The sequence below is a fragment of the Ostrinia nubilalis genome, chromosome 14, assembly GCF_963855985.1.
Source record: "Ostrinia nubilalis chromosome 14, ilOstNubi1.1, whole genome shotgun sequence".
In the NCBI taxonomy this organism is placed as follows: Eukaryota; Metazoa; Arthropoda; class Insecta; order Lepidoptera; family Crambidae; genus Ostrinia; species Ostrinia nubilalis.
In genome coordinates, this window is record NC_087101.1 from 4531178 (window position 1) to 4547616 (window position 16439).

At 39.9% G+C, this 16439-nt stretch overlaps 1 protein-coding gene across 1 annotated transcript; it reads left to right on the forward strand.

Annotated features, from left to right (window-relative positions):
* Nucleotides 1–482: 482 nt before the first annotated feature.
* LOC135077990 (persulfide dioxygenase ETHE1, mitochondrial) lies at nucleotides 483–15298 on the forward strand. The gene is made up of 6 exons (XM_063972527.1): nucleotides 483–625; nucleotides 2982–3108; nucleotides 3733–3877; nucleotides 5271–5485; nucleotides 14501–14771; nucleotides 15166–15298. The coding sequence occupies exons 2-6, from the start codon at nucleotides 2983–2985 to the stop codon at nucleotides 15219–15221; spliced, it is 813 nt and encodes a 270-aa protein (XP_063828597.1). The 5' UTR covers nucleotides 483–625; nucleotide 2982; the 3' UTR covers nucleotides 15222–15298.
* The last annotated feature ends 1141 nt before the right edge of the window (nucleotides 15299–16439 follow it).

Here is a 16439-nt window from a genome sequence, read left to right on the forward strand (position 1 = left end):
CATAAGTTTTACCTTCCGTTTAAATTGCAGCTTTTTTTTGACTAAAATAAGTACTAACACTGTAAATCTGAAACTAAAAATATTATTTTCTCAGATCAATAGTCATAAAATGCTGTAGTTTAGGCTGAAAACTGTTGAAAACTAAGCTTTACAACTAGATGGAGTTATCACCCGCAGACTGCAATTTATTTAGAAAAAATAATTTCTCGTTCTTGTTTTTGAAATTTCGATTTCAATTCTATCTGAATATAACTATTTCGGTTAATTTTTACATTTTGTTAAAATATCATTGACAACAATTTTTCTTGAAGTTTTCAAAATGACGGAAAAGGAAATGAATGACGATTGATAGAAATTGCATTAAAAAAAGTAGATAGTCTGTTGTATAGACGTGGCATTATTTGGTCGCCTGCCTCGCCGCGTCAGTTAATAAAACGTTAAAATAGTAAGATAATAAGATTGTCACTAGTGTCAATATGACAGCTAGGAATTTGTAATTTTACGATGTTGATTTTGATTTATTATTTGATAACAAAATTAAGTTTCAGTGACAAGAATTGATAAGGCAGTGTATCTGTTCCAACGTTGGCATCAAGTCATATTGTTCGGCACTTCTTTTTATCAGGTAGCATTTTATTTTATCTTCGTAACCAAACTTCTTTCTTTCAAACTATTAACAGCTGTGTACCCTTGTGATAAGAAGACACTTACTTTAATCTAACACTAATGAACTACTAACCGAATAGACTAAGAGCTGGTGAACGCCAGACCTACGTCATTTTATAAAAGCTGAAAGTTTGTCAGCGTATGCTCCCAATATAGGATATAATGTTGGTGAATTATGAAGTTTGGGTCATGGTGGCTTTGGGAGCTACCCTAAAAAAACTGTCTGGCAAGGAGTTGGAACTGTCAAAACCGTCTGGCTGTTGGGGAAAATACTTCTAATTATTGCCCAAATATTATACATAAAAATCAGATTTTATAGTATAACGTAAGTCTAACTTTTACGGTGACTTTTTCTGTATATTCAATAGACTGTAATTCTACTTACGTTATACCATTAAATCTGATTTTTATGTATAATATTTGGACAATAATTAGAAGTATTATCCCCAACAGCCAGACAGTTTTGACAGTTCCAACTCCTTGAAATACAGTTTTTTTAGGGTAGCTCCCAAAGCCACCACGACCCAAACTTCATAATTCACCAACATTATATCCTATATTGGGAGCATACGCTGACAAACTTTCAGCTTTTATAAAATGACGTAGGTCTGGCGTTCACTAGCTCTTAGTCTAGAATTTTGTGGATTATTTACGACATCATACATGTTTGTTGTTAAGTTTTCTGACCGTTTTCTGTTCTAATAAAGCATTGGTTATAAATTATGTATACTGTGTGTACATTTTATACGGCAGCTTAACACCTTTTTACTCTTATAATTTCTTGAAGTTACTTATTTAAACTCGTATAGCATGGCATGGTGTCTGCAAAGACAGACAGTATCTTGCATATGCATTAAAATTAAAAGTAAAATGAGCCTAAACCATCTAGAAAATCTAGATAAATTAATAAGTGTAGATATGGGGGCACTGGGGAGCATTCCTACCTGGTTTGTTATTTTATTGAATCCTCTTAAAATAGGCTTGGATTATACCTACCAGATACCTAAACAAAATTCTCAGGATATGATGTCAATAGTGAATTTATTATATTAAAAATATAAAGTTTCTATTGCATAGCCCTTATAGGTAGGTACTTTAGGTTTTTTGATATCTGAAAAATTCCAATTTTGTCCCTCACTGATGATTTTCAAAATTCATAGAGTACTTCCTGGAGTTCTAAAAAACTCAAATTTGGTATGTAAGCTAGTATTACATACAAACAACAAAAACATTCTAAAACTTGGAATTTTAACCCCCTAAAACCCCTTGAGATGGGGATTAAAGTTTGTGTGACTAATCTGCAAATGTTGGATGCTAGAGGTCTAAAAATTTATATAGGGACTCCTATAAATTAAAAGATGATGAAAAGCTATTTAAATTAAAAGATGAATGAAAGTTGGTATTACTTTTCCCTCCTAGTTCCAAAAAGAAGTGAAATCTCACCAAAAATTTTTTTATTTAAAATGTTGCCAAGACAAACTGTATGACCAGCACTGTGAAAAAGTTATCAGATCTCATGTAGAGCTAAGCTTCTAACTCTACTCACCCTAACTCTAAACCATAGCTAAAAATATGGCTTGGCCTGACCACTAGGTCACCTCTGTTGCATATGTGCCCTTTTGATGTTCTGTGGTTCTTTTAGCATTAGCAGGGCAGTTGTTTTGAGAACCTATTTTAGGGGAAGTGTATAATATCTAAAGCTTAGCGCCACCTAACGGTCGTGACCATATATAGGGGTAGCACATGCCCCCCCCCAGAATGGTCTGGTGCCCCATGTTGGGCTACCGATTTGAAGAAAATAGTTGATAGTACTAACTCATGAGGTATGATACTGGCTGGCGGCGGCATATGGTGGTGTCGCCACAATGAATGATCATGACAGTGATCAAAAGACGTAGGTATTCCACTACGACGAATCTCGAATATCTTGCCGCGTGATATGTATCATCATGCCATGACTTATTATGGATAGTCCAACATCACTAAATTATTACCCATTGTGTAGTTATTGCTTCCTCTGCTCTGTGATATCTATCGCCTGTTTCTATTGACGTGTACCTAATCCGTATTTTTTAGAATAGGACAGTTGCACCATAATTATGTTCCCCAACTCAGAATGCCCTTGATAATAATTTTAAAATTTTATCTTCCATCACAAGCCCTATCCACCATGATACGAGTACACACCTTGATTGATACTAAAACAAAGAGGCGTATTTAGCATTAGATCTAATACCATTGTTGATAAAGAACTACATCAACATCAAACAGTACGTCATTGTACGCGTAATCATTGTGTAATAATTGCTTTATAGGATGCTGCAGAAACTAACCGGCCCTAGTTTGAGAGTGGCGAGGGTGTATCTAACGTCAAGCGCGTCGTTACACATAAGGATGATGTCGTCGGCCGCTGAAAAGGGATCCAACTTCTTTTTTAGGCAGGTAAGACTTGTAATTTAGCAACGATTTAAATAAAAAATAAATAAAAAATGTAGTACCAGCCATAGTTTTATAAGCACGATTTAATTACGTCTCACTTGACGGTCGTGTGTAGAAAAAAGTTGTTAAGTGTGTTTTGAAGTCAAGGCCATGGTAAACCTAAGTACCAAATCTCCTACTAATCTAGTATATGTAAATACCTACTATACATAAATGATGAATTCTCTGTAGTTGCGACCTTGTCCATTGTCAAGGTGTGTACTGTGTAGTTACGGTGCTAATGGAAGAATAAATACAGTGTAATAACAGTACAGGGTAATATAATTGAGTAAATTGTGTATTTTTCTCGTATTGATGTCATTCTCTATCTGAGTAAAGGTATTTTGTTGCTATACTTTGGTAGATTCTATGACTTTATTTCATCATGCATTGCACCGTTTATTCATCGCATCGTAGAAAACTGATGCTGAGCGGAGACGAGTCGAAATAACGACGTTCAATTACTTGCTTAAAACACTTCTCCTTTCGCCTCGTCTCCTCTTTGCTAGAAAACGGCATGTACGGTCCAAAAAGAATTAAATAGTTTAGCTTCTTCTCCAGTCAATGGTTAATGGCAATGTGTATCAGCTTTTCGATACAGTTAGCAGCACCTACACTTACCTGCTGGCCGACCAGACTGCCAAAGAGGCGGTGCTCATCGACCCGGTGCTGGAGCATGCTGAGAGGGACGCCACTCTTCTTCAACAGCTGGGGTTCAAACTGCTGTTTGCCAGTAAGTTGAGTTCTTACTGTTAAATACAGTCATCAGCACTAATACTTACCTGCTGGCCGACCAGACTGCCAGAGAGGCGGTGCTCATTGACCCGGTGCTGGAGCATGCTGAGAGGGACGCCACTCTTCTTCAACAGCTGGGGTTCAAGCTGCTGTTTGCCAGTAAGTTGGATAATATTCGATACAGTCAGCAGCACCTACACTTACCTGCTGGCCGACCAGATTGCCAGAGAGGCGGTGCTCATCGACCCGGTGCTGGAGCATGCTGAGAGGGACGCCACTCTTCTTCAACAGCTGGGGTTCAAGCTGCTGTTTGCCAGTAAGTTGGATAATATTCGATACAGTAGCACCTACAGTTACCTGCTGGTGGATTAGACTGCCAGAGAGGCGGTGCTCATCGACCCGGTGTTAGAGCATGCTGAGAAGGACGCCACTCTTCTTCAACAGCTGGGGTTCAAGCTGCTGTTTGCCAGTAAGTTGAGTTCTTACTGTTAAATACAGTCATCAGCACTAATACTTACGTGCTGGCGGACCAGACTGCCAGAGAGGCGGTGCTCATCGACCCGGTGCTGGAACATGCAGAGAGGGACGCCACTCTTCTTCAACAGCTGGGGTTCAAGCTGCTGTTTGCCAGTAAGTTGAGTTCTTACTGTTAAATACAGTCATCAGCACTAATACTTACGTGCTGGCGGACCAGACTGCCAGAGAGGCGGTAATGATCGACCCGGTGCTAGAGCATGCTGAGAGGGACGCCACTCTTCTTCAACAGCTGGGGTTCAAGCTGCTGTTTGCCAGTAAGTTGAGTTCTTACTGTTAAATACAGTCATCAGCCAGCACTAATACTTACGTGCTGGCGGACCAGACTGCCAGAGAGGCGGTGCTCATCGACCCGGTGCTGGAGCATGCTGAGAGGGACGCCACTCTTCTTCAACAGCTGGGGTTCAAGCTGCTGTTTGCCAGTAAGTTGACTACTTGCTGTTAGATACACTCAGCAGTGCCTATACTTACCTGCTGGCAGACTAGACTGTCAGAGAGGCGGTGCTCATCGACCCGGTGTTGGAACATGCTGAGAGGGACGCCACTCTTCTTGTTCAAGCTGCTGTTTGCCAGTAAGTTGGATAAAACACCCGGCTTCCCCCACACTGGCGTTTTTCGAACGTCGTCGTCAACTCTCTTGAAGCTAAGTAACGCGACGCCTGCCAGCGCTGCGTAGGTCCGGCGTTCGGCAGACATAATTGCAGCATTGAGTGCTGGCAAGACGACGCCCGAAAAATGCTAGTAAGGATGGTTCCATAGACTTCTTGGCAGACTTCTAGTTAACCATGTGATTCTGGCAGAGTAAAATAGGAATATCCCTAGACAACCAAAATATAATCCTCTCGTATCTTTTCCAGTGAACACCCACATGCACGCAGACCACGTAACCGGCACGGGCAAGCTCAAGTCCCTATTACCAGGCACTAAGAGCGTGATTGGCCAGGCGTCTGGCGCTCAGGCGGATATCCACTTGGTAGACGGCGACCTGGTGAAGTTCGGCGACTATCAGCTCTTGGCGACCGCCACTCCTGGACACACTAATGGATGCTTGACTTATATTTGTCATGATCAGGTTAGTAGACAGCTCGTGTCCTTATTACCAGGCACTAAGAGCGTGATTGGCCAGGCGTCTGGCGCTCAGGCAGATATCCACTTGGTAGACAGTGACCTGGTGAAGTTTGGAGACTATGAGCTCTTGGCAACCGCTACTCCTGGACACACCAATGGCTGCTTGACTTATATTTGTCACGACCAGGTCAGTAGACACACATATGGGGTATTATTTTAGTCTTGTAGCTCAAGTCCTTATTGCCAGGCACTAAGAGCGTCATTGGCCAGGCGTCTGGCGCTCAGGCGGATATCCACTTGGTAGACGGCGACCTGTTGAAGTTCGGCGACTACCAACTCTTGGCGACCGCCACTCCTGGACACACTAATGGATGCTTGACTTATATTTGTCATGATCAGGTTAGTAGGCAGCTTGAGTCCTTATTGCCAGGCACTAAGAGCGTCATTGGCCAGGCGTCTGGCGCTCAGGCGGATTTCCACTTGGTAGACGGCGACCTGGTGAAGTTCGGCGACTAGCAACTCTTGACAACCGCCACTCCTGGACACACTAATGGATGCTTGACTTATATTTGTCACGATCAGGTCAGTACGTAGCTAGAGTCCTTATTACCAGGCACTAAGAGCGTGATTTGCCAGGCGTCTGGCGCTCAGGCGGATATCCACTTGGTAGACGGCGACCTGGTGATGTTCGGCGACTATCAGCTCTTGGCAACCGCCACTCCTGGACACACTAATGGCTGCTTGACTTATATTTGTCATGATCAGGTTAGTAGGCAGCTCGAGTCCCTATTACCAGGCACTAAGAGCGTCATTGGCCAGGCGTCTGGCGCTCAGGCCGATAGCCACTTGGTAGACGGCGACCTGGTGAAGTTTGGCGACTACCAGCTCTTGGCAACCGCCACTCCTGGACACACTAATGGCTGCTTGACTTATATTTGTCATGATCAGGTTAGTAGGCAACTCGAGTCCCTATTATCAGGCATTAAGAGCGTGATTGGCCAGGCGTCTGGCGCTCAGGCAGATATCCACTTGGTGGACGGCGACCTGGTGAAGTTTGGCGACTACCAGCTCTTGGCGATGCAACCCCTGGACACACTAATGGATGCTTGACTTATATTTGCCATGATCAGGTTAGTAGGCAGCTATAGAGTCCTTATAACCAGGCACTAAGAGCGTCATTGTTCAGGCGTCTGGCGCTCAGGCAGACATCCACTTGGTAGAGGGCGACCTGGTGAAGTTCGGCGACTACCAGCTCTTGGCAACAGCAACTCCTGGACACACTAATGGCTGCTTGACTTATATTTGTCATGATCAGGTTAGTAGACAGCTTAAGTCCCTATTACCAGGCACCAAGAGCGTCATTGGCCAGGCGTCTGGCGCTCAGGCAGATATCCACTTGGTAGACGGCGACCTGGTGAAGTTCGGCGATTACCAGCTCTTGGCAACCGCCACTCCTGGACACACTAATGGATGCTTGACTTATATTTGTCATGATCAGGTCAGTAAGCATATAGAAGGTGTATTTTTTGTCATTATCAGCTCCAAGTCCCTATTACCAGGCACTAAGAGCGTCATTGGCCAGGCGTCTGGCGCTCAGGCAGATATCCACTTGGTGGACGGGGACCTGGTGAAGTTCGGCGATTACCAGCTCTTGGCGACCGCCACTCCTGGACACACTAATGGCTGCTTGACTTATATTTTTCATGATCAGGTTAGTAGACAGCTTAAGTCCCTATTACCAGTACTAAGAGCGTCATTGGCCAGGCGTCTGGCGCTCAGGCAGATATCCACTTGGTAGACGGCGACCTGGTGAAGTTCGGCGACTATCAGCTCTTGGCAACGGCAACTCCTGGACACACTAATGGATGCTTGACTTATATTTGTCATGTTCAGGTTAGTAGACAGCTCGTGTCCTTATTACCAGGCACTAAGAGCGTTATTGGCCAGGCGTCGGGCGCTCAGGCGGATATCCACTTGGTAGACGGCGGCCTGGTGAAGTTCGGCGACTACCAGCTCTTGGCGACCGCCACTCCTGGACACACTAATGGCTGCTTGACTTATATTTGTCACGACCAGGTCAGTAGACACACATATGAGGTATTATTTTAGTCTTGTAGCTCAAGTCCTTATTGCCAGGCAGTAAGAGCGTGATTGGCCAAGCGTCTGGCGCTCAGGCAGATATCCACTTGGTAGACGGTGACCTGGTGAAGTTCGGCGACTACCAACTCTTGGCAACCGCCACTCCTGGACACACTAATGGATGCTTGACTTATATTTGTCATGATCAGGTTAGTAGACAGCTCGTGACCTTATTACCAGGCTCTAAGGGCGTGATTGGCCAGGCGTCTGGCGCTCAGGCAAATATCCACTTGGTAGACGGCGACCTGGTGAAGTTCGGCGACTATCAGCTCTTGGCAACCGCCACTCCTGGACACACTAATGGATGCTTGACTCTCGAGTCATTATTACCAGACACTAAAAACGTCATTAGCATGACAGATATTTACCTGGTTAGATTTTGATGGTTGAAGTCCATTAATGCGAATGTCCTGGATTCATTTCCCTAGAAGGAAGGACTCATAGATTAGGGGGAGTATTCATAATCATAACAGTAGCAAGAGCTTTTATATTACCCGAAAAAAGTATTTATGGTCATCGTTATACACCTAAAACTTTTAGCCACTCATTGGTATACTAAAAAAAAACTTTTCTTCTTACCTACTTATATTATTGTCATATAATATGTGAGTGTTTATGGTTATTACTAAAGTAATGAACAAAAGTGATACAAACATAATGTTCCTAGCTATTCAGTCTTATTTATCACCTATTGAATTCTTATCGGACACATAACATTATCTAATTTATACTTTCGATTGTGTCAGCTATTGATTACGTTATCGTCAATGAAGGCGAACGATACAATACCACCTAGGGGGGCGTCCATAAATTACGTGAGGCTTTTAGGGGGGGAGGGGGTCAACAAAAACCTCACCAAATCTCACGTGGGGGAGAGGGGGGGTCTCGGGAAATATCACGTATTTTTTACCACAAGAAATAGAGAAATAGAGTTTGCCAGAAAACTGGGTTAAATCTTAAGTAAAAAAATTGGCCAAGTGCGTGTCGTGCCACGCGCAGTGTAGGGTTCCGTAGTTGTCCGTCGTTATCACAATATATTTCAGAAGTAAGCAATTACTTCATCTAAAGTCACTTTTAATATTTTCTTTTAAGGAATTTTTATTAGGTATGAAATTTTATAATACATGAGTAAAACGACTATTACTCTTGAACTAACTGATCTATCTTAACCGCTTTAGTTTTCCTTGAAAGTTCATAAAAAGCACTATAACCTTGAATTTTTCCAGATTTATCAAGCCAACAGTTAAGTTTTTAGCGGGGGGGATGCCCTACTCGGACAAAAATTGGCACTTTAAACTTTAACATTTTGCAAACGGATCCCTAAATCGAAAAATGGTCTTAGAAACCCCTAAGCCATTTTCAAAGACCTATCCAACGATACCTCACACGATGGGGTAGAAGACGAAAAAAAAAATCATCCCCACTTTACATGTAGGGGAGCTACCCTAAAAAAAATTTTTTTTTCAAAATTTTATTCTAGATACCGTTTTGTCGGCGTGATTAATATACATACCTCTACAAAATTACAGCTCCCTAGTGCCAATAGTTTCCAAGCAAAACCTCGGACAGACAGACAGCCATACATATCGAAACTATATTAAGGGTTCCTTGTCAGGACTAAAAAATGATATTTGTATGATGATAATGTCATTTTATTCTATACAGTCTAAACAAATAAAACTAAAAATGCTTCCGTCTGCATGTGTGAATACTAAAATGCAGAATAAATGACGAAGTTAAGATAATTATAAAACAAGTTCTTTTTTTATCAAAATCGATTTTGCTAGATTATTAGTGATTTTGAAGAAAGGAACAATTAGACTAGGTACTTATGTAAAAAAACAATGTGACCCTAGTACTAACCGCTGTTTTTCTGGATCTATTCGTAATCAGTGGGCTTAGTGCGACTTTACACAATCGTCATCCGCTAGCGACTGCGTTAAAAATGACATACATTAAATGTATGATGATTGTACAGCGTCCCTAGCAGATACTTTCAAGAACTAAAATCTTTAACATTATAGATCTTTTTAATGCACTCGTTAGCGACAACGTTAAAGCACACAAAAAAAATGTTTCTCAGTTATATTACTCCAAAACTATTAAATTTCGGTTTTTTTTTAATATCACGTGAGATTTGGGGGTGGGGGAGGGGGTCAGGCAAAATCTCACCAAATCTCACCAAGGGGGGCGGGGGGGTTGAAAAATAGCCAAAATTGTCTCACGTAATTTATGGACGCCCCCTAGCAAGCTAACATGCATTTATTTCAATCTTATCTTATAATGCACTTGAAGATATGTATTTATTGCTCTTGGAATTCGCTATCTTGTACTTGACCAGCTTATGATAACTGTTGCCTAAACCTTCACGGTTAAAAATAACAACTAAGTAAAATATTAAAACTATGTAGTACTTATTATTATTCTGTGCTATTCGCTGGGTGCGAAGTACTAGGTGGGGGTAACATAATCTATCGCAGCGCTCATGGTGGTCAAAAGTAGAAATAATGTAAGCTCTGTCATCAGATGTATCTGTCAATGGCAAAGCGATTCTACATAATACATTTTAATATCATTAATTAATCGCATGAAAAGGGATCTACTGGGAACTTAAATAAAAGAGTGGACTGTATTTCGATAGGGCTGGTTTAATAGCCGTTTACAATTTGGAAATAACTAGACTAGGTATACAGGGTGTCCCGTAATGTAACGTCAAGCCGGAACTGGGTGTTGAGGCAAGTTATGCTGGTTATCAGAAAAAGATAAAAAAAAATCTATGTGGCATTTTGTCAAAATAATAGGCATTTAAAAAAAAACAAAAAATTCTACTCCCGGTGACGGTCTATTTACTCGTGTTGCCACAAATCTTCACTTTTTCCAAAATTTTTTTTTGTTATGTAACCCTGAATAATGCTTCTCTAAATTGTTATCAAAATTACAAAACCAGCTGCTCCATCTTGGATGAAAAAAATACATTATTCCCAAAAAAAAAAATCAAAATAAAAATTTTGCCTAGTTTAAACTGACTGTACTGAAAAAAAATTGTACTACGCGAGTGTAGCAAGTGACGTCATAATTTGGCGCATTTAGTAAGAATTCCAAAATGGTATAACACTTTGTAAAATCTTGCTGTAATTGTCGACAATTTTTGTTTCTTGGAAATAATCCCGTTTTTAACTTTATCTACCTTGGTTAAAAATATTATTCTAATGTGCCCAAAATTCAAGTTTCTGGCTTAAGTGAGGTGGAGAAGCCATTTTAAAAGGTATGAGCGGGACGGAGAGGGCCATCTTACCAAGCAGGGATGTTATGGATATCCGTAACCGTAACCGAAACTATCGGATATCCGAAATAAAAAAATATCCATAACCGTAACCGAAACTGATTCAAAAGTTACGGATAGTTTCGGATAAAGGCGGAGTCTAAGGGTACCATTCCAAACTGCAAAACTCTATGAAATCTGCAGTATACACGCCGCAGCTGCAATGCCGCGCTACCGATTTCATAGTTTTGCAGTTTGCGGTTGCAGTTTGCGGTTGCAGTTTGCGGTCTGCGGCCCGTCTTGGAATTGTACCTTAAATCTTAATATTTGTTACCAACTTGTCTGGCATTCGCTGGCACCATCTAATATGCCAGCCTGTTTTACCTTTATCATACATAGGTGTCGTCTTAGTTGGTACATAAAGTAGCTATGTGGGTCACGCTCACGCAGCATCTTGCTATTTGTATTATACCTTCATTTTTGAAATTCTAATAATTCCGTAACCGAAATTATCCGAAACTTTCGGATAATCTGAAATGATTTCATATCCGTGACCGTAACCGAAACCGGTATAATATTATTCTAATATCCGTAACCGTATCCATAACCGAAACTTCATATCCTTATTATCCCTGTTGCCAAGTACAAGTGCAGGCAGAGCAGGTAGTAAAGGCGCGCGCGCACGGGTGACTTTTGTCACAGTATGTCAACTACTAATTACTGTCATGGTGACAAAAGTTTCTGTGACTGACTGCACGGTAGTCAGTCACAGAAACTTGAATTTTGGGCACATTAGAATAATAATTTTTAACCAAGGTAGATAAAGTTAAAAACGGGACTATTTCCAAAAAAACAAAAATTGTTGACAATTACAGCAAAAATTTACCAAGTGTTATACCATTTTGGAATCCTTACTAAATGCGCCAAATTATGACGTCACTTGCCACACTCGCGTAGTACAATTTTTTTTCAGTACAGTCAGTTTATACTAGGCAAAATTTTTATTTTGATAATTTTTTTGGGAATAATGTATTTTTTTCATCCAAGTTGGAGCAGCTGGTTTTGTAATTTTGATAACAATTTAGAGAAGCATTATTCAGGGTTACATAACAAAAAAAAAATTTTGGAAAAAGTGAAGATTTGTGGCAACACGAGTAAATAAACCGTCACCGGGAGTAGAAATTTTTGATTTTTTTTAAATGCCTATTATTTTGACAAAATGCCACATGGATTTTTTTTAATATTTTTCTGATAACCAGCATAACTTGCCTCAACACCCAGTTCCGGCTTGACGTTACATTACGGGACACCCTGTATAACGTAGTAGTACAAAAATGAGTCACAGTAGTTGTTGTGCACAGATGTTTGCCTTATGATGAGAGCGTGAAATTATTGAACTCTGCCCTTGTTTTGTTCTTAATTCTTCTACATCTCGGACTTGTCCAGCCAATACCAACAACTTTCCTTTAAATACGGTTTGTGGTTGGAATTTGATATTGTAACACTCACAAACCCGGTCTTCAAAACAATACTCATTTCGATCTGAAAACGATATTTAATTTATTACTAGCGATACAGGAACATTTAATTATATTTACTGTTATACACCACTACATTGTTATCACCGAAAAAAAAAATTCTGGGTAATGAGTTATTGATACTGATCCTATTTATGCAAAAAAAAAAAGTTAAATAAAGCTACTCAAAATTTCATCCCAAAATTGGTAATATTTGGACACACGCGTCGCTAGCACTATTTACGCTCAACGCAAGGCCGCCCGTTACTATGGAGAGAGATGCGACGTTGCCGGCCCGACGCTTTCTAAAGGCGGCGGTGTACGTTTGTCGTGCGGCCATTATCGGGCGGGTGCCCGCGGCCCCGCGCCGCCCTCTCGCTCGCCCGGCGGTCGGCCGCGGTCGGCCGCGGTCGGTCAGTTGCGCGCGCGCGAGCTCTTGATCGGTCGTGAACTGTCTTGTTAACATTGTATCAATCAAGTCAATAGTGTCGTGTAATTATTACGTTGTCTTACCAATTCACCTCACGTGAATACGTGTTAATGATACGTGCATTATTATTCTTGGCCGGAGAAATTGTGTAGTGCAGTTTTGCGACTGTACCGGGACAGCCACACTTCAGCACGATGCAGGGTGCTTATCAAAGCATTGAATTTTGCCGGTCCTAAGGCCGATCCTAAGCCCGGGTAAGTATGAAGGGAAAGTTGAATTATTTTTATAATTTTACCTAAGCGCCTACTAAAACCAACATCTAAAACTGTTCGCACCACTCAGCTGTTATGGCGGATCTTAAATTCACGAACTACGAACGACGCGCGATCTCAATTGGAGTTACACAGTAGGTATTATTATTAACTAGTGTTAAAAACTCACAGAAATACAACGTGACGTATTACGTAATTACTAAATTACTGTTTTCGTCCTTTGCCCTGCGTTCAATTACAATTCTAATTACCTACTTGAAATGTTGCAATAAAAATGGCGTAAGATAGGTAGGTAAGTAATACATTATTATTATTCTGTGATGATAACACTGAAAGCCGCTGTTTTGGCAGATCTTTGAATTACATATTTCTTTTAAAGTCGTAGTAGCCTCGTAACGACACATTGGTGTGTATTCGTAACGTATTCACAGTAGGTAGGTATTTCATTGTATTATTAACTTACAATTAGTGTTAACAGTCAGAATACCACGTAAAGAAGTACGTAAGTGTAATGAAACACTTATTAGAACTCAAAATTACTTGAAATGTTGCATTATAATGGTCTAAATTAGTAATAATAACACTGGAAGCGTGGTCAAGGCGTGAGCGAGACAGACAGATCAATGTGCGAGCGCGTACGACTACTCTACTGAATGAACGAGCAGCGGAGTGGCCCAGCAGTGACGCGTAAAATAGGGACTAAAGAAAATTTAATAAAAAAATTAACTTTATAAAAAATTTAATTTTTTTTTTACTTTATAATTTTCACACATTTCTACATAACCTGTTAAAAATTTTCCGGTGATAAAAAAATAGTGGTGTATAATGAAACCGTTAAAGTAGCTTTTTATTTTTGTTTTACTGTAAAACTACAACTATAAACGAAGTAAACAAACCCTGACACAATCAAAATTAAACACACTTTTTGGACTTACATCATTTGATTTGAATGACCAAAATGATTTCAAAACCTTTTTTCCACCCAAATCGTGGTATCACAACAATTTATTAGTTGAAAATATTTGTTATTTTTTCATTTCGATATTTTTTCACAATTATACGACCTAAATGTCAATGTGACAGAGCCCATAAAGTTGTGGACGCTAGTTGGCGCTGTAATCGTGCACAGAGCCAATAACTGACGATCTGGTGAGGTTGTAGTGTAATCTCTGGATCTACTGAACCGATTTTGAAAATTATTTTACCAATAGTAAGCCACATTATTTGTAAGTCGTGTCATAGTCATAGGCTATCTGAAAAATGAACTTTCTGTGAGTAAAAAAATCACGCGGGTAAAAGCTAGTTGCCTTATAATGAGATACTGTACAACTGGTTTTAAAATTTAAGCGCCATTTCATATTATGTTTCAGGTAATGATATTTTCATTTCCAATTTCCAGGGCATAGCGTTCACAGGCGACACGCTCCTAATCCGAGGCTGTGGCCGGACAGATTTCCAGGAGGGCTCCTCTGAGGGCCTGTACAACTCTGTCCACCAGAAGATATTCACCCTGCCGGACCATTACACCCTGTATCCTGCCCACGACTACAGAGGACAGACGGCCACCACGGTGGGAGAGGAGAAGAAATACAATCCGAGGTTGACAAAGTCGTTGGAGGAGTTCATAAACATCATGGACACTTTGAATCTGCCGTACCCTAAGATGATTGGTGAGTTTATTTCTTACAACAAGATCGAGGTAACTGCGCACCTTCCTGGAATGTGACTCTTCCTTGCACTCATCCGCGCATCTCCCCGCGTTCGTCCCGTCCGTACCAGAGCGTCGATGTGACGTCACAGGCCCCAGGTGCGCAGTTAACTCTACCGCGTTGTATGTCGGGATTTAAACAGCTGTTAGCCCAGGACCATAGACAAATTTATAAACGTGTTCTAATTTGGAAATCGCTTTAATTTCGAGATAAGTAACAATAAAAACCGTTATTGAACAATTTTATTGTAGGAATTATCTTTTTCTTAACCTTGATAAAGATTCCTTATCAAATAGTTTAGAATACCTACCAATTTTAGTTTATGGATATTTATCATTATTTATGTTTGTTACAGATAAGGCGATCCCCGCGAACAAAGTATGTGGGCTATATGAAGTAAAAAATGACTAATTAGAATTATATGTATATCTAGAAATAAACAACTTATAATTTTAATTACATATGTGATTAAGATGTAGATCATTTTAATGGTATAGCCTGACCAGGAACATAAAAACCCTGGCATAGAGGCGCGTCAATTGCATTTGATAGTGCAACACTGAGTACAGTCGTACCTGTGTTAAATTAATAGGCTAACTTTATGTATCAGGATTCAGGATTACGGGCTAATTTGATATTTTCATAAATTAACGAAAAAATATTATTATAGGTAACCTGATTTAAATAAATTAAATGAAACCATCAATCGAGCTAGTAGATTTATTTTATTATTCATCAATAATCAAATTCAGAACTTGAATATTCAACTGCAATGTCTGCTCATGAACGCTTCAAACTCGGTACTTCTTTCCCAATCCCATAAAATTCAACACTTAGAAAGTGACAATTTTTTTAAAATAGGTAGTTGAAACAAACCACAGCTAATTTTCATAGTGGACTGTACTATACGATAAACATGTCAGTCAATTTGACAACCTTTGTCGGAAACATTATTCAATGAAAATATTGTCCGAACCCTTAGTATTTCTCTTCGACAAATACTTTAACACATTGTGAACCACTTTTCTTTCACGACTATAAAAATATTTTAGCAATTTAATTCATAAAACCAATTGCGCACATTTAAAATAAAGTTTGTTTACACTTTGACAGCAATAAACTGACATGCAAGGTGACATGTCAATGAAGTTTTCAGTTACTGTTGCCATTAAAAGAAATTAGTACCATTAGTTTTCCGCAACATGGCGAGGGTTTTTATGTTCCTGGTCAGGCTATACATTGATAGATACATCTGTGATAAACAATATGTTATGTAAATAGATGTTGCAATATCATGTATATTTTGTAAATAATCAATTTAAATAATTGTAGTAATGATTTTATGTATTTTTGTAAGGGCAGAAGTGTGAAGAGACGTTTAGAACTTAATTAAAATTAAAACTATAGGACTGTGACTGACAGTCACGTATTGTTCAAAATATCATAAATTATTAAAAATACGTTCGTCTTTGAAATCCTACACATTTATGTTATTCAGGTGTATAAGCTGTAGCTTGAAAGAGTAATAGACGCAATGAGGGTTTTCGCGAATGAAAAATCCGCCAGATGGCAATACGTAGACGCGAGGTCCAAATGCTGCATGATTGGTTATTTTTGACATGACATTGA

What these genes read in the sequence shown, in the direction of transcription:
- LOC135077990 (XM_063972527.1), top strand. Translation starts at nt 2,983, where the DNA reads ATGCTGCAGAAACTAACCGGCCCTAGTTTGAGAGTGGCGAGGGTGTAT. An exon ending in GTTCAAACTGCTGTTTGCCA is followed by an intron (nt 3,878 to 5,270) that starts GTAAGTTGAGTT and finishes TATCTTTTCCAG; the next exon opens with TGAACACCCACATGCACGCA. An exon ending in GCCGTACCCTAAGATGATTG is followed by an intron (nt 14,772 to 15,165) that starts GTGAGTTTATTT and finishes TGTTTGTTACAG; the next exon opens with ATAAGGCGATCCCCGCGAAC.